General features: G+C 44.2%; 1 protein-coding gene across 3 annotated transcripts in view; it reads left to right on the forward strand.

Moving 5' to 3' along the window:
* The window catches only part of Ncoa3 (nuclear receptor coactivator 3), a 31,445-nt gene extending 12,837 nt beyond the window's left edge, over positions 1-18,608 (forward strand). Inside the window, exons 12-21 of one of the 3 annotated variants that reach the window (XM_059261924.1) lie at positions 1,050-1,244; positions 1,596-1,856; positions 1,954-2,080; positions 3,448-3,619; positions 12,110-12,400; positions 14,843-14,932; positions 15,819-16,050; positions 16,770-16,944; positions 17,411-17,555; positions 17,822-18,608. In XM_059261924.1, coding sequence (XP_059117907.1) covers positions 1,050-1,244; positions 1,596-1,856; positions 1,954-2,080; positions 3,448-3,619; positions 12,110-12,400; positions 14,843-14,932; positions 15,819-16,050; positions 16,770-16,944; positions 17,411-17,555; positions 17,822-17,833 — 1,700 coding nt within the window. In that variant the 3' untranslated portion in view covers positions 17,834-18,608. The remainder of the gene's footprint in view (positions 1-1,049; positions 1,245-1,595; positions 1,857-1,953; positions 2,081-3,447; positions 3,620-12,109; positions 12,401-14,842; positions 14,933-15,818; positions 16,051-16,769; positions 16,945-17,410; positions 17,556-17,821) is intronic. The other 2 variants (XM_059261925.1, XM_059261926.1) reach the window with 2 other exon arrangements.

An 18,608-nucleotide genomic window follows, 5' to 3' on the forward strand; every position in this document is an offset into this window, starting at 1 on the left:
GTCTCACTGGTGGTCGCCCCCCCCCCCCCCCCCCCCCCCGTTCATATTAAAGAATCTTGTTATTTAACCATGAGAGCTTGGTCTCTCTCTCTCTCTCTCTCTTTCTCTGGTCTTTACAGGAATTCTTCCCTATTGTATGTTTACTCCTTCTTTTGTTAAGGGTGTGTTGCATTAGCTAAAAAGGAATAATATATAGCCATCTCATGGTAGTTCTTTCTACCCTCCTCTTCCTCCCTCCCCTGTCTTTGTTTGTTCCTGTCTTTTTCTCCTCCTCTTCCTGTCTTTGAGAAAGGGTATCTGTGTGTAGCCCTGACCTTGAAATCACAGAGATCCATCTTCTCTGCTGGGGCCAAAGGCATGGCTACCACAACTAGAAGTTGCCTCCCTACCCACACCCACACCCCCCATCCCCTCCCCCACAGAGTACTGTGTCCTAAACTGAAATAGATAAAATAGATAATCAGGCAGGCAAAGAGATTGAAAAAAGAAAAAGGTTGGGAGGAAAATTTCCATTGATTTCCTATTTGATTGGAAGGCAGCATAACTTTTGTTTATTGTAAAACTATGAGTAGAGAATATATATCATAAATACACATGTGGAATAATCTCTAGGAATTAAAAACATGGATGCATGTTTCTTCCTCCATCTTCTTCCTTGCTTTGTGTTACTGGGGATCTGCACACAGGGCTTCGTGCACGCTAAACATGGGCCACTGAACCACACTCCTCAGCTTGTGACTTGGCACTCCAACAGGAACATCATGCATGACCATATTAGGCTACAGCTGAGTGCTGGCACGTCAGCCAACATGCAGATTATTGTTTGTACTTTATTTGGAATTCGGGCGTTGGTTTTTTTTTTTTTTTTTTTTTTTTTTTTTTTTTTTTTTTTTTTTGACATAACTTATTTTGTAAAAGATGGTAGTAGTTTGTTTTTATGAGAAAGACTTTTGTGGGGGGGGCTTAGTGGTGTTTGTTTTTGCACTTGATTATTTAAATATTGAGTCAGCAAGGGATATTAATGTGGTAAGCTTCTGTGTTCTCAACAGGTTTGCGAAGTCCACAGCCTTTGCAGCCCGTTCGTCCTCCATATAACCGAGCCATGTCTCTAGATAGCCCTGTTTCTGTTGGCTCAGGTCCTCCAGTGAAGAATGGCAGTGCTTTCCCTGTGTTACCAAAACAGCCCACGCTGGCTGGGAATCCAAGAATGATGGATAGCCAGGAGAATTACGGTGCCAGTATAGGTAGGTTATTTCTAAGTGTAGCGATTTCCTTGAAGTACCTTTAAAATACAGAAAACATTTAAACATTGAAATCAAGTGATATCGTTAAAATATTATTACTAATATAATGTTCCTTTCATGGGTGTCTTTCCTTTGTCTTGATTATTTAAACTCTTAAATATTCCATTGATTCAGGACTTCTCTAACCTGTAATGAATGTACGGGAGTAGTGGCGTCTAGACACTGTCTTTGTGGTTGGCCAGCACTGCTCTAAGGAGGACAGACAGTGCTCCATCCGAGCCACTGTTAGATATAATGGCTCTCCCTGTATGTACATGAAGGGTAAGACCTGATAAGTTCTACCTCTTTTAGGAGGACCAAACAGAAATGTTGCTGTGAACCAGACTTCTTCCTCAGGAGAGTGGGGCTTAGTTAACTCAAAGGCCAGCAGAATGGAACCCATGGGGTCGAGTCCCTTGGGAAGAGCAGGAGACTACAGTGCCACTTTGCCAAGACCTGCCATGGGGGGCTCAGTGCCCACGTTGCCTCTTCGTTCTAATAGAATACCAAGTGCAAGACCAACGTTGCAGCAGCACCAGCAGCAGCAACAACAGCAGCAGATGCTTCAAATGAGTAAGCTGTCCATTTCAGTAAATGAAAATTGCGTGTTTTATGGTAATTTTTGCTATTGGCTACTTTGAAAATTCATGCTCTGGTTTTGATCCTCCAGGAAGTGGTGAGATTCCTATGGGAATGGGAGTCAACCCCTATGGCCCAGCAGCACCATCGAATCAAGCAGGCTCCTGGCCAGAGGGCATGCTGTCTATGGAACAAGGTCCTCATGGGACTCAAAATAGGTAGAGCTTTATTTTGTGATGTGGGAAATGTTTGCATTGGATTTAAGAATCTGAGCAGGAACAATTCTGAAAGAGTATGTTGGAAATGTTATAGTTGACTGTTTGCCATCTGCTGAGGCAGCAAGCAGAGTCATCTGGGAGGGGAGGAGTAGACAGCCTTCAAGCCTTCCAAAGGGCCTTTCTGTGTGGTGATGCCTTTTGTAACAATAATATCCCAAGGAGAGGTATACATTAGCAGCAGTTGGTAAAGACATGTTCTCACTGCTTTATAAGTGGTGTTCTCCTGTGTCTCAGTTTTTCTGAAAATTAATTTAAAAATGTATATAGGTGTTTTATCTTCATGTGCGTCTATGCATCCTGTGTGTGAAATGCACATGGAGGCCAGAAGAGGGCATCATCCTCTGCAACTGGAGTTACACATTGTTGTGAGCATCCATTTGAGTGCTGGGAATTGAACCCATAACTGCTGAGCCATCTATCTCTCTAGGCTTTTTTTTTTTTTTTTTTGTTTTTTTTTGTTTGTTTGTTTGTTTTTGTTTTTGTTTTTTGAGACTGGACTGACATACACAATTTTCTTAAGATGTGGGCAAGGGATGTTGCTTTAATGGTAGTTAATAAAACACAGAATGAACTCACAATCTTTTCTTTCCTTAAAAAAAATTAAAGGAAGGTACAACAGTTCACTCCTATCCCTACCACTAAAAATTTTTTTTAAAATTATGCATTGTTTAAAGCTTAATTTTCACTGTGTGTGATGGCTCACTCCTTTAATCCCAGCACCCAGGGCAGGTAGAGGCAGGCAGATTTTTGTGAGTCTGAGGCCAGCCTGGTCTATGGAGCGAGATCCAGGACAACCAAGGCTGTTAATACAGAGAAATCCTGCCTTGGATTCCCCCCCACCCCTCATTTTATAGTGGTTACTTACTATTTATTTGTTTGTTTGTTTTTTTGGGTTTTTCGAGACAGGATTTCTCCGTGTAGTTTTGGTGCCTGTCCTGGATCTCACTCTGTAGACGAGGCTGGCCTCAAACTCACAGAGATCCTCCTGGCTCTGCCTCCGGAGTGCTGGGATTAAAGGCATGTGCCACTACCACCCAGTTTATAGTGATTATTTTTACTTTGCTATTAATGTGAGCATTGTATAAGTCTCTGCATTTAGCACTAAACAGGAGAGATTGATGGATGTGAGGCTAGACTAAGGAATTTAGCAAAACTCTCAGAAAACGTAAGCCTAAACAAAAACAACAGTAACAAAAGAGCACTGGTAAAACTTTTCTTTTGCTTTTTTTTGTGGTCCTTGATGTGGAATGCAGGTTCTCATCAACCCCAGTCCAGCAGCATTAAAGCTGACTCAGGTCTCTTTCTAGGCCTCTTCTTAGAAATTCTCTGGATGATCTGCTTGGGCCGCCTTCTAACCCAGAAGGCCAGAGTGATGAAAGAGCTTTGCTGGACCAGCTGCACACACTCCTGAGCAACACAGATGCCACAGGCCTGGAGGAAATTGACAGGGCCTTGGGCATTCCTGAGCTTGTGAATCAGGTGAGCTGTAGTTAATGTGGAAATGGAAGAGTGTTCCAATAAGTGTGTTTGTATTTGCATAGTCATGAAGACAGACAAGCTTAAAACAGGACCTTTGTATCACTCATGAGAAAGTGTGCATATTTGTATCTTCACTACAGCCAAAGAAAAGATCTAATGAAATCATAATTTAAGATGCTGCTTAAATTTTTTAGTTTAACTTTATTTTAAAAATAGTATTTTATGAGGGTTTTGCCTGCATGTATATCTGTGCACCATGTGCATGCCTGGTACACACAGAGGCCAGAAAAGGGTTTTGTATTCCTTGGAACAGTTGTGAGCCAACATATGGGTGCTGGGAACAAACCCTGATCTTCTAGAAGAAGAGCCAATTCTCTTAACTGCTTCCAGCACTTGGGAGGTAGTGGCAGGTGGATCTCCTGTGAGTTCCAGGCCAGTCTGGTCTACAGAGCGAGCTCCAGGACAGCCAGAGCTGTTACACAGAGAAACCCTGTCTCAAGAAACTGTCTGGAAAAACCAAAACAATAAATGAATGAATGAATGAATGAATGAATAAATAAATAAATAAAAAGGGAGTATTGGAACACTTAGCTGTATTTAAAGATGGTTATGAACTGAAATATAGGTTCGGGAAACTGAACCTGGGTCCTCTTCAAGAGCAGCAATGCCCTGAGCCCTCGCCGGGGAGGCAGGCTGTGTCTTTGCTTGCGCTGGTTTAAACCACATTTACAGTGGCAAATCAGAGCGCCAGCAGCTCTTCTGGTTATATAACCGTCTCATGGAAATACACTTTCACAATTTTATTTTTTGATTTTCAAGACAAGATTTCTCTGTGCAGCCCTCTGGCTGTCCTAGAACTCTGTAGACCAAGCTAGCCTTGAACTCAGATTCACTTGCCTCTGTCTCCCCAGTGCTGGGATTAAAGACATAGGTCACCATGCCCAACATCACTAATATTTTGAAATATTTTTGTAGTAGTTGCTTCTGTTTAAATTATGTGGGGCAATGTCCAGGTCTTTGTTCAACAGTAAATGAAGAGTGGGGCTCCTTAGTTGCTGGTAGGGAGATAGATAGACATACATTGTATGGGAATGTGTATTTGTGTCTGCCATGTGCATGCAGGTACCCATGGAAGCCAAAAGAGGGCATTGGATAGCCTAAAGCTAGATTTATAGGCAGTTGTAAGCCGCTTGATGTGGATGCTGGGAATTGAACTTAGTTCCTTTAGAAGAGCCACCAGTGCTCTTAACTGTGGAGCCATTTCTCCAGACCCTTTCATAGAATTTTCAAAGGGGTTTGAGGAAACACTGAGCAGTTCTGATGTACAATTTTAGAGATGCCCATGACACCTGACCCTGACACTGAAGAACAGCTGAACTTGGTTTTGTGTGTGTGTGTGTGTGTGTGTGTGTGTGTGTGTGTGTGTGTGTCTGTCTGTCTGTCTGTCTGTATGTATTTATGTAATGTATGTATGTGAGTATGTGTGCACGCGCGTGTGCGCGCTTGGTAGGGTGACCCCTGACCCTGTGCTGTAGAGCGTATAGAACTTGGCCTGTGTCACATTCCTTCTCACTTTGTGGTTATAGGTCTCTATCTAAAATTCTGATAAATGAACCAAGTGAGGTGGTGCGCATCTTCAGACCAACCTAGCACTCTGGGAGACAGAAGCTGGCAGATCTGAGTTCAAGGCCAGCCTGGTGTATGTAGCAAGTTCCCAGGCCATCCAGAGCTCCACAGGCAGACCCTGTCTGTCTCAAAAACCCAAACAACAAAAAATAAATTCTGACAAATGGAAAGAATATTTGAAAAAAAAAAAAAAAAAAAGCTTAAGATCTTCTATGAGATGCATGAGGCGCATTGCTAATAACCGTGGACATATTTTAGGTTTAAGAAAGTACGCGTATAAACATCCATAAGAGAGAGAGTGTGTATGTGTGTGTGCGCGCGCGCGCACTTATAAGGGTGTCTGCAAACGTCACCATTATTGTCAGTTATCAGAGGTCTCACTGTGGTCTTCACTGTGCATGTCAGGCCTTTGTGTAATCTGTAGCTGTGACCTCATGTCACAGTGGATGTTATCGAGCACTCAGCTGATTCAAATTGAGCACATTCCTTTCCATCATAAGAGAAAAGTGAAGAGTTTAGAGAGTGTGTGTCCTTAAGAAACTGCGAGTGACCCAGGAGCATGGTGTCCCAGCTGCTCTGGAAACTAAGTCAAGAAAATCCCATGATTCCAGGAGTTATTCCCACAAAACAAGAATAAAGACTGGCACCCAAATTCTGCAAGCTTTATTTTTTCTGTCAGATAGGGTCAGCTCCCTAAAGTGCACTGAACATAGGAGAAACACAGATGGGGTTTATATTAGTCCCCAAACTGCAGGGCTGGGGGTTTTCAAGGATTTTCAGTTATGTTGGAAGTTAGCAGAACATTTCAAAATTAATTTGGCAAAACTTCAGGGTGGAGGTTAGGGTATAGGGTGTGGAACATGACATTCCAGGAAATAGATCCAGACATGGTCAAACCCAAATTTTACAGAAAACAGGAGTGAACTTATTTTGACCTTGTAATAAGACATCTAATCTCAAAATGGAGTCAGGCTGGTTCTTCACATCAGGTCCTGGACTCAGAAAGGAAGATGGTGGTAGTACTTTTCCAGATGAGTGGTTTCTGTTCTTTTCTCTCAGCTCCACTGTGTTGTGTGGCTTAGGCAGATAACCACAAATGACAAAGTGTGGTTATTTTAAAAGAATATCTACTAATATAATAGGAGAAAGATACTAATATGATAGACAAAAATACTGCTTCTCACTACATTTCTTTGCAAGCTCAAATATCTTGTCATATTTCTTGGCCATTTATCTGTTTTTGTAGTTTTCTTTCTTTCTTTCTCCCCCCTCCCCCATGGAAAAGCAAAGAACCTTTATTCTCTTCAAGCTCCGAGCTTGCTCTCTCTGTCTGTCTGATGCAGTAGTGAGAGCAGAGAGCCCTGAGCTCAGGTGGGGCAGAGTTGTTTTTTTTTTTTTTTTAAATTTTATTTTTTGCCGAATGCTGTTTATTGAAGGAGGGAGGAGGTCTTAAATACAGGCTTACAGCACAATGGGAGAACCCCAGAGGGCAGAAGTTCGCTACCGATGTTTTATAATCTTTCATCTAAACTGTTAACAACGCCCCTTTTTTTTTTGTTGTTGTTTATTTGTTTGTTTGTTTTGTTTTATTTTTCAAGACAGTTTCTCTGTGTAGCCCTGGCTATCCTGGAACTCACTCTGTAGACCAGGCTGGCTGGCTTCAAACTCATAGAAATCACCTGCCTCTGCCTCCCAAGTACTGGAATTAAGAGTATGTGCCACCACTGCCCAGCTGTTTTTGTCTTCTTTCCTTCTTTCTTTCTTTCTTTCTTTCTTTCTTTCTTTCTTTCTTTCTTTCTTTCTTTCTTTCCTTTCCCTCTCTTTCTTTCTTTCTTTCTTTCTTTCTTTCTTTCTTTCTTTCTTTCTTATTCATTATGTATACAGTGTTCTGTCTGCATGTACACCTGCAGGCCAGAAGAGGGCACCAGATCTCATTACAGATGGTTGTGAGCCACCATGTGGTTGTTAGGAATTGAACTCAGGATCTCTGGAAGAGCTGCCAGTGCTCTTAACTTCTGAGCCATCTCTCCAGCCCCTGTTTTTGTAGTTTTCTAATGGGGTTTAAATGGCATGATGGTTCAGGCTGAGCTGTTTGATTTCATGGAGGTGCAGACCATGCCCATTTGCAGTGTGACACTCCTAAGTGCAAATATTGTCAGCAGTTTGTCACTCCTTTTTTGTGGTGGCTTAGTTTTAGTTTTGCTTTCAGGTTTTTTTCTTTTTTGTTTTGTTTTTAATTTTTTGTTTGATTTCCTGAAACAGGGTTTCTCTGTGTAGTTTTGGTGCCTGTCCTGGATCTTGCTTTGTAGACCAGGCTGGCCTCGAACTCACAGAGATCTGCCTGGCTCTGCCTCCTGAGTGCTAGAATTAGAAGTGTGCGCCACCAACAAGGACAGCTGGCCTTACTTTCAGTTTAAGAATGTTGCTGGGCATGGGGGTGTGTATACCTTTAATCCTACCTAATACTTGAGAAGGTCAAGGGAGTTCCAGGCTAGCCTGGTCTACAAAGTAAGTTCTAGGACATCCAGGGCTCCACAGAGAAATCCTGTCTTAAAACAAACAAACAAACAAATAAAAAAAAACCCTAAAAAACATGCAAATAAAACACCAACATCAAATTCTTCAAATTGTTTAATGCCCACAGTAATTTATAGGAAATTCCAGGAGCTAAGTTGTTAACCGGGAAACATTTAAATGATATCTAATCCATCTATAAAAGTAGCCATAGATGGTAAGTGACAAGAAGATGAGATAGTCAATAGAATACTGGCTTAAGCTGGCAACCTGAGAGTTCCTGGAACTCATGTAAAATAGAAGGAGAGAACTAACTTCCCAAAGCTGTCCTCTGACCTCTACATGTGCACCATGGTGCGTACACACATCCTGCACACACAACAATAATAAAAGTTAAAGTGAAAATGTTATGTAAATAGTCAAGATAATAGGTATTTACAGTATGATGTCTGTGATCAGGGAGAGACATGGTCCAAACATGAAATGTAGAACATGATGAAGTAAAGGTGGCCGCTGTGGAACAATCCTTTCTATACTGTGAATATGTATTACTCTCATTGGTTAATAAGAAGCTACCAGGCTGGTAGCTGGGCAGGGAGTTAAGTGGGAAAGCCAAAGTGAGACTGATGATAAGAAGGAGGGTAGAGTCAGGGAGATGCCAGCCACTGAGCAAGCAGGACATGTAGAAAATGGGGTAATAAGCCATGAGCCACTTGGCTAAACATAGATAAGAATTATGGGTTGCCGGGCGGTGGTGGCGCACGCCTTTAATCCCAGCACTCGGGAGGCAGAGCCAGGCGGATCTCTGTGAGTTCAAGGCCAGCCTGGGCTACCAAGTGAGTTCCAGGAAAGGCGCAAAGCTACACAGAGAAACCCTGTCTCGAAAAACCGGGAAAAAAAAAAAAGAATTATGGGTTAATTTAAGTGTAAGAGTTAGTAACAAGCCTGAGCTAATGGCCAAACATATATAATTAATATAAGCCTCTGTGTGATAATTTGGGAAGTGGCTGCGGGACAGGGCAGGACAGAGAAAAACCTTCATTTACAGATGGCCCTTAATAGAGTGGCCGCTGGACAGTGGAGTCTTGAATGGCCAGCTAATTCCTGCTTATTCTATATTTATCAGTGGGTTCGGTAGGGTCTCAGAAATTCTTTCCATTCATTTAGTAGAATGGGCAAGAGAAAGAAGGTTAATGAACAGTCAGTGTGGTAACAAATAGCTGCCTTATTAAGTATGTCTGATGTAAACTGGGTGGTGGTGCACACCTTTTGTCCCAGTCCTTGAGAAGCAAAGCAGAGGCAGGTGGATCTCTGAGTTTGAGGCCAGGCTGATCTACAAAAGAAATGTCAGGACAAGCCAGGGATGTTACACAGTAAAACCCTGTCTTGAAAAAACAAACAAAAAGAGAATGTGTGTCTGGAGTGAGTGGGATTGGAGTGACAGACAGGACAGTAGAAGCATGGATGCCCATTGCTGCAGGAATCCTTAGGAGTCTTGGGAAGGGTCATGGGAATGGAATGCAGAGAATGGAAGGATTTAAACAGCAAGGAGGAGCCCTGGGAAGACTGGGTGAATGTCTGTACCATTATACACACTTGAAAGGAAGGGGTTCTGGGGAGCTGTGCACGTGATACAGGGGAGACTTGAGAAAAGTGACTTTTCTTGTGGGGAAGTGCATGAGTTACAAAAAGCTTGATTTCTGTTTCTGCATACTAAGTTTGCTGGGGACACCCAGATAAAGAAAGATGGTAACGCTTTATTTGCATAAGTCAAATGAGTTCAGAGATGGTTGGAGTAGAAAGCACAATTCAGTAGCTAGTTATCCCACGTATCTGAGAGCACCTGTCAGGAAATATGGCAAGAGAAGAGGAAGCCCCGAGACTAACCCCAGTGTACTCTTGGGTCTCATCCAAGCACAGAGAGGCTGGAGTAGGCGTGGGAGGCACAGCAGAGGTCCAGGACAAGACTTAGCAAGGCTGCCCACTGTGGTGTTGGCCTCTGGGGCCCAGGAGAAGGCAAAGGTGAACACGTAGTGCACCTGACAATCTCTTATTTCCTCCTTCAGAACATGCATTTAGTTTGTCATCATCATTGCATGTAGAGAGTTGATGCTTGGTCTAACACTGACCGCTTGAGGATTAGTGATGGGTGACACCTTTAGCCTCACCCCCAACCCCGCAAGACAATTTCTCTGTGGAGCCCTGGCGTTCCTGGAACTCACTTTGTAAACCAGTTTATCCTTGAACTCAGCAATCCACCTGCCTCTGCCTGCTGAGTGCTGGGGTTAAAGGTGTGCGCCACCACCACCTGGTGACCTTTAGCTTTTAAGTGGGAGTGCTTTTGGAAATGAGATGTCCTTTTCCCCCTAGTTTACCCATTGTTACCTAAATCATCTCTTGCTATTCACGAATTATGTAAAACTTTATTTAAATGAAAAGAACAGACTTGTAAAGTTTTATTACATTTTATTTTACTTTGTGTGTGTGTGTCTGTCTGTGTGTCTGTCCATGCATATGCACACCACATTGCACACATGGAGGTCAGAGAACAGTTTGTAGGAGTCAGGCCTGTCCTTCCATCATGTAGGTTTTGGAAATCAAACTTGGGTTGTGAGAATTTGTGACAGAGGCCATTACCACTCAGCCATTTCACCAGCCCTAAAAAGTTTAAAAACATTTTTGTGCATGTGTTCATGTACTTATGCCATGCCATGCATGTAGAGTCCAGAGGACAACTATGGGAGTCTGTTCTTCCATTGTGTGGGAGCCAGGGTTTGAACTCGGGCTGTCAAGCTTGGCAGCAGGCACCTGGACAGCCCCTAATTATTTCATCAGTTCTTAAATACAGAGTTATTGCTACAAAAAATTAAGATAATACACTGATTTCCTTTTACTGAAAATGTTTGAAAACCAGGAAATCTAATCACCTACACTTGTTATTACATTTCAACCAAATTCCCTGCATTTTCTTCCATCCCTTCCAGTCATGTTACCTCAAGCTGCAGACTTGAGTTATGACCCACAGAGGAGTGCACAAGACTTACTGGTGCTTCTTTGAGCCAAGCCAAAGAGTAAACGTCTATTGAAGTCATTCCTAAACATGTACACCACACAGACTCCCTATAGACTATTGTGAGAAGGCAGGAGGGAATTCCTTAACCCACTCCTTTACCCCACAAAAAAGACAAGAGGAAAAGGACATTACAGAATTCATTAGCTGGGTTGTTCTAGCAGAGTTAGGACATCATTTACATACTCATCATTGCCAGTAAGAAAGAACAGCTGAATGGACTCTGGTCAGAATGATTCCCTAGTGTAACATGCACAATTCTTGCTTCTCTCTGATCATGTGTGGCTGATCTTCTCACTCTGTCTGTTGCTTTGTGTGCTGTTCTCTCTCAGCTGACAGTGTATGTCTGTACCTGTTCTTTTCTACACACAGGGAAAGCCATCTCTGCTCTCCCAGAAGGTCCTTGTACTAGGAAGGAAGCTTGGTACTAAGAATAAGAGCAAAGGTGTGAAGGTCTTTAATTCATGTTTTTGGATATGAACATACTCAATCTTTAGTATGTGCATGGGGTTTCTTAGGATAACTGAAAAGATTTGGGGAAGGGGTCAAGGTTGGATGCTAACCACTTGTAATAGGCTCTTTGCCTCAAAGACTTATTCCAAAGGAGCCTAGAAAAAGTTATGTGGTCCTAGGCCTGGTATGGTGGCACACACCTTTAATACCAGGTCTTAGGAGGCAAAGCAGGCAGATCTCAAAGAGTTTGAGGCCAGACTATCCAACAGAGTGAGTTCCAGGACAGCCAGGGTAACACAGAAACCCTGTCTCAAAAAAGGCAAGCTAGTTTTGTAGTCCTAAAAGACACAAAAGCCCTGGACCCAACAAGTGATGAAATGAGTTGGCATGAGAACGTGCTGCCCACTGTGATGTTGGCTTATTGTCTGCCTGGTTTGAGAGGTGTTCGGTTGTAACTGGTCTTGGGCAAATGGTGCTTCTTCAGATATTGACTACATTGTAGCTACTGAAAAGGTGGAGTGTGCAAGCCTGTTCTGTGCTAGGACTCAGCTACCAACAGAGAGGGGTATGTCTGTGTATGTCGGAACTTCAGGCCTGAACCTTGATTTGCTTCTGGATTCTGAGCCATTACTAGTGCTCACATGTATTGACTTTATCTCTCTCTCTGTCTCTCTCTGTGTGTCTCTCTCTCTCTGTCTCTGTCTCTCTGTCTCTCTCTCTCTCTCTCTCTCTCTCTCTCTCTCTCTCTCTCTCTACCTTGTTTGGGATATTTCTTTTGGTTGCTTTCTCAGATTTACCTCACCATTCATTTGTGTTTGATGTTTCAGGGGCAAGCTTTGGAGGCCAAACAAGACATTTTTCAAGGCCAAGAAGCAGCAGTGATGATGGACCAGAAAGCAGCACTCTATGGACAGACGTTCCCAGGCCAGGGTCCTCCAGTGCAAGGAGGCTTTAACCTTCAGGGACAGCCATCTTTTAACTCCATGATGAATCAGATTAGCCAGCAAGGCAGCTTTCCTCTCCAAGGGATGCATCCCAGAGCCAGCATTGTGAGACCACGGACAAACACCCCAAAGCAGCTGAGAATGCAGCTTCAGCAGAGGCTGCAGGGTCAGCAGGTGAGCCAGTGTGTGCTTGCCCAGGCTTGTAGAGGCTTTCAGGCTGTGTTCTTCAGAGCTCTTGCCACTGGCTCTCCACTCCTTGCTAACTAAAGAAATTCCTTTTGCTTTTACTTCCGTTTGAGATTTTATTTGTGCAGTTGGTTCCTTGTTGAGGAGTTAAAATTGAGTATCTTTCTATAAGTATATTCTATGGTATATATAACATTAGCAGTGGCAAAATGGCTCATTGGGTAAAAGTGCTTCCCATGCAATCCAGACAACCTAGTTCAGTCCTTAGAGTCATGCCCTGCTTAATGCTCACCTTTAACCCAGCACTTGGGAGGCAGAAAGAAGCAGGGGCATCTCTGTGATTTCCCCAGGCCAGCCTGGTTTACACAGTGAGTATCAGGCCAGCCAGGGCTACCCAGTGAGCCATGTCTCAAACAGAACAGGTTAGAACATCAGAAATGATTTCCCCTGAAGGCAGCATGTCTTAACAGTCCTTGGAAGGCATTTTCTTTTTTTGGTTTTTTGAGACAGGGTTTCTCTGTGCAGCTTTGCGCCTCTCCTGGAACTCACTTTGTAGACCAGGCTGGCCTCGAACTCACAGAGATCGCCTGCCTCTGCCTCCCGAGTGCTGGGATTAAAGGAGTGTGCCACCACTGGCCTGGTGGAAGGCGTTTTCTTAATATGATGACCAAATACTTAAACCTTGATATTTTAGCTTTTCAGTTTAAAGACAGGATCTTGCTAATACCAAGCAGGCTTTGAACACAACCCTTGGGATTCCAGACAGGCTTTGAACTTGTAATCCTCCTGCGTCAACCTCTCATGCTGGGATTGTACGCATGTGTGACCACCACTATTGAGTTCAGCATTTTCATGGAAACTGTGTTTTGATATTTTTAAAGCTTTTAGTACTTGGGCTAGGACGTGCTCAGCAGTTGAGAACATGTGTTGCTTTTGCAGAGGACCTGTTTGGTTCCTGGCATACTCACACTGGGGACCTCTCAGTCTAACTCCAGTTAGGGATCCACATCCTCCTCCAACCTCTGAAAAATCTCACTCATGCACATAAACCCACATACAGACAGACACACTTTAAATAAGAATAAATATTTAAAAAGAATTAATATTCCAAATAGAACTTCCATTTCTTCCTGATGTTTCCTTAATTCCCAGTTGTTTTAAAACATAATTGCTTCAAAACATAATTGGCTGCACAAATTGTAAGTAAGTGCAGACAAATGTGCTTATTACATTTGGTGGTGCTCGATCACTTGAGTAATAAGTGGCTGAGCTGAGTCCAGTGTGCTGGAGCCAGGGTATGGTTGTTCCACTTCTGAGAACTGGGGAAGCTGTGTGCCTATGCTCATGGTACTGTTTGTGTATTATTATTTCTTTCTACTAAATGCTCACTGTTATGTGATCAAGTTAAGTTGTTCATTTGATTGTCTGAACAAGCTCTGGAGAAACCTGACACTGTGAGTCTGTTGAACTCCTGTTACAATGCTGTTGAAGCTGTACGGTTGCTCCCTGGCGTTTACCCAATGCCAAGCTTTACACACAGGCAAGGACTTGGAAGCATTTCTCTTCTTCTATTTTTTTTTTTTTAAAGATTTACTTTATTTTTTAATAGGGGTGTGTGTGTGTGTGTGTGTGTGTGTGTGTGAGAGAGAGAGAGAGAGAGAGAGAGAGAGAGAGAGAGAGAGAGAGAGAGAGAGAGAGAGAGAAAATATACATGTGCCTGCAGAGTCTAGATTTGTGAGATCCCCTGGTGCTGGAGGTAACAGTGACTGAGCCACCATGTAGGTGCTGTGAAAGGAGCCAGGTCCTCTGGATGAACAGTGCATGCTCTCAGCTGCTGAGTCATCTCTTCTGCAGAGTGAGAACAAACCAATTCAGTTTAGATGTGGCTGGCTTCCCAGCTCAATGGGTTTGGAGAGATCATCTCACTGGGTGGTGCTAAAAGTTTGTAAAGCTGATTGGTGTAGCTAGAGTTTTCCTGCCTGTCCCACAGTCAGGACAAATCTGTCACCTGCCAGTCCCACAGCCGCTCAGACCCAACCAAGTAAACACAGAGACTTACATTGCTTACAAACTGTATGGCCGTGGCAGGCTTCTTGCTAACTGTTCTTACAGCTTAAATTAATCCATTTCTATAAATCTATACCTTGCCACGTGGCTTGTTGCTTACCGGCATCTTCACATGCTGCTTGTCATGGCGGTGGCTGGCAGTGTCTCCCTGACTCAGCCTTCCACTTCCCAGAATTCTCCTCTCTCTTTGTCCCGCTTATACTTCCTGCCTGGCCACTGGGAATGCTCCTCTCTCTTTGTCCCGCTTATACTTCCTGCCTGGCCACTGGGCAATCAGTGTTTTATTTATACAGAACGATATCCACAGCAGATTGGGGCTCATCAACACGATCCACTTGACCCTACTAACTTCTCTCTGTTCAGTTTTTAAATCAGAGCCGGCAGGCACTTGAAATGAAAATGGAAAACCCTACTGGTGGTGCTGCTGTGATGAGGCCCATGATGCAGCCCCAGGTAAGTTCCTAGCAGAGGATGGACCTCTCCACATTCCAGCACAGGGCTTGGCTTTCTTAAACAAGTGAGAATAATTCTAAAGTTCTTGTAATAATTGGTCCCATCACACTTTCTCTCTTTAGAAAAAGTTATTTTATGTTTATGAGTGTGTTACTTACATGGCTATCTGTGCATGACCCTGGAGGCCAGAAGGGGAAGTGAGATCTTTTGGGACTAGAGTTACAGGTGGTTGTGAGCTGCCATGTAGGTGCTGGGAATTGAACCTAGGTCCTTGGAAAAGCAGCCAGTGCTCTTCTAAGCCATCTCTCCAGCCCCCGTACTTAGTCTTTCAACCTTACTCTCCTTTGTTAGTAGTGAGGGGTTGGGGAGAAGGGATTCCTTCATTAAAACTACCAGTAAGCCGGGTGGGGGTGGCGCACGCCTTTAAGCCCAGCACTCGGGAGGCAGAGCCAGGCGGATCTCTGTGAGTTTGAGGCCAGCCTGGGCTACCAAGTGAGTGCCAGGAAAGGCGCAAAGCTACACAGAGAAACCCTGTCTCGAAAAAGCAAAAAAAACAAAAAAACAAAAACAACAACAACAACAACAACAACAACAACAAAAAACTACCAGTAAAATCACCCAGATTGAGTCCCTCTGTGATGAGTTGCTATATGTAAGATAAGCACTGAGCTTTTTAGGAATGTGTAAATGCTTCTGATCCTAGATAGTGAGGACACGTGCTTACTGGGAAGCACTTAGAAATCATAGGCATAAAGAAACATTTTTGATAATTTTCTTTTTCCTTTAATTACAGACAAGACACTGAGTATGTTTCCTCTATGATAGCTCATGTATTGGGAAATCGGCACTGTGTGAAACTGATTGGTTCTTTTGTATTGGCTATCAGCAGGCTTTCTTTAATGCTCAGATGACTGCCCAGCAAAAGCGAGAGCTGATAAACCATCACCTGCAGCAGCAGCAGCAGCAGCAGAGAATGGCAATGATGATGTCACAGCCGCAGCCTCAGGCCTTCAGCCCACCCCCCAATGTCACCGCTTCTCCTAGCATGGATGGGGTTTTGTCAGGACCAGCAATGCCTCAAGCCCCCCCGCAGCAGTTTCCATATCCAACAAACTATGGTAACCCTGGCATGCTGTGCCTTTCCCAAAGTAATCTTTGTTACTGAGGTCCCAGGCTTCGCTAGGTCTGCTGTATTTGAAAAACAAAATACCATTCACTCCATCTTGTTTGTGAGGAAAGCTGACAGGTAGAGAGCAGTGTGTGTAGTAATGGGGAGAGAGTGAGAATGTTCTCTCAGTTGGGCTTTTTTCAACCCCAGTACCCCCTCTCGTTTGAAAAAAAAAAAAAAATTATATAAGCCTTCATTTGCCCATTTTTCATGTCCCGGTGGTGAAGAATGCTATGTCATCTCTGGACACTCTAGCCAAGGGGACAGATCCCAGGTGTGGGCTTCAGTCTCTTTTCTCAGTGACCTAAGTCCCCACTGTGATTATGCTAAGCACTCTCTGCTTCTGTCCTGCCTTTGGGAGGTTCTGGGATAAACTGGGATGAAGGTGTCTTGTTGGGAGAGTGCCAGTTCCAGCACGCAGCTCTGCCCTCTGGGAAGGAGGAGTCTCTCTCACAGAAGGGCATGAAGCAGCTGCCTTCCCAGTGGGTCCAGATGGCATCTTTCTTACTAGACCCACGACTTTGTCATCTTAGTGAGAAGCACTCAGAGCAGCTACCTGTGGCCCTCTACGTCCTTTCTTCACCATTCTCTACCACCCACAGTGGTTCTAGGATGCCGAGATTCCAAGGGCGCAGCATTGGAACATTGGTTCTTGTTTATTTCTTCAAGGGATGGGACAACCACCAGATCCAGCCTTTGGGCGAGTATCCAGTCCTCCCAATGCAATGATGTCATCAAGAATGGGGCCTTCCCAGAATGCCATGGTGCAGCATCCTCAGACTGCACCCATGTATCAGTCCTCAGAAATGAAGGGGTGGCCATCAGGGAACCTGGCCAGAAGCAGGTGAGGAGTGTGACTTATCTTTATGTCCTAGTGCTGGAGGCATGGACTGTTTCTCAATCACACTTAGGAGGGAGAGACCATGAGGCTTGGCTCAGAGTTAGAAACAAGGTGTTTGGCTTACTCAGGGTTGCTTTGTACCATGTCCATATCCGTTAGCATGCTGAGTCCTGACAACTGTGGGAAACAGAAGGCAGGCAGGCTCTTTTCCTCAGGCCAGGGGTAGTGGCTAGCCTTTAATCGGGAGGCAGAGAGAGGCAGGAGGATCTCTGTGAGTTTGAGGTCAGCCTGGTCTACACAGGGAGCTCCAGGATAGCCAGGGGTACATAGTGAGATCCTATCTCAAGCTACAACAACAAAACAAGACTTCCGTTCTTTCTCTGGTGTTTTCTACTTTGGCACAACTGTGACAGTTGGTGTGCCCTGTAGTCTGAGTTGATGTGGAAGCAACATTACCCTTTCTTTGCAGCTCCTTCCCCCAGCAGCAGTTTGCTCCCCAGGGGAACCCTGCAGCATACAGCATGGTCCACATGAACAACAGTGCTGCTGGGCACTTGGGACAGATGAACATGGCCCCCATGCCCATGTCCGGCATGCCCATGGGGCCTGATCAGGTATGAGTATCTATTCTTAACTCTCTAAAAAGGGTTTTCCTTCTGGTTAGACCCAGAAGCCTGTCAAGGTGGTCTGTAGACTTTAACTCAGATAGATAACTTACACAAAATAGTTCTGAATAGAGCATTTGGTTTGAAGGTGCTGGGCTATTAAGTGTTTGTGTGGAAGTAGATTCTGAAGAGTCAGAACCAGTCAGCCGTGCCTGGCAGGGTGTGCAGATGTGGGATGGTTTTCTGCCATGCTGACTGTTTTCTTTTGTTAACAGAAATACTGCTGACATCTCCCTAGTGGGACCGGTAAGGAAATCACTGTACAAATGACACTCACTGCACAGGACCATCGTGAGGTAACCAAGGACCAGCTTGACCACCAGGGTGTTCCAGTGCTGTCATTTGAGTGGGACTGGGTCTCAAGCTGAAGTGCACTGTCTACCTGATGCCCTGCCTCTGTGTGGCATGGTGTTCTGCCTCCTGGGGATGTGATTCTGGAGATAGGAATTGCATAGCCACCAGTCTCCCGGGTCACTTCCTTCTGCCTCGCCAGCCAAAGTCTTCACATAAATCTAGGTGGCTAGGGTTTCTGTCTTGTAGCAGTGGACAAGGGGCAGTCTGTCTACAAGGGCTTGTCACCAAGTAGTTCTGTGTCGCTCTTCCGTCCGGGGGAACCAGTGTTTCTGCGCTCTTGCCCTTTACAGGTGTAGTCCCCAGAGTCTGTTGTCTTAGGTTTTCTCCTGATGAGGTCCCGATACCCTGTACTTCTCAAGGATTTGTCATTGATGTTAAATGGCTTTGCAGAAGGGAAAATGACAATACTGACTTTTCCCATGCTGATGTGCAGCCAAGTGCACTTTACTTAGGAAATCGAGGAGAAATGCAATATTCCCGAGGGCGTGAGGAATGGTGAGCCACGTTCCTGGTTTTTGTCTGCACTAATCTGTTAGGACAAGAACATGATTGTTGTTTGTTTGTTTGTTGTTTTCTTTCAAGTACTGGCGTCACCCTTTGCCTATATGGTAGAGCAATAATGCTTTGAAATAAACTTGTGAAACCCAA

Source organism: Peromyscus eremicus, chromosome 4 (assembly GCF_949786415.1).
Source record: "Peromyscus eremicus chromosome 4, PerEre_H2_v1, whole genome shotgun sequence".
Taxonomy (NCBI): Eukaryota; Metazoa; Chordata; class Mammalia; order Rodentia; family Cricetidae; genus Peromyscus; species Peromyscus eremicus.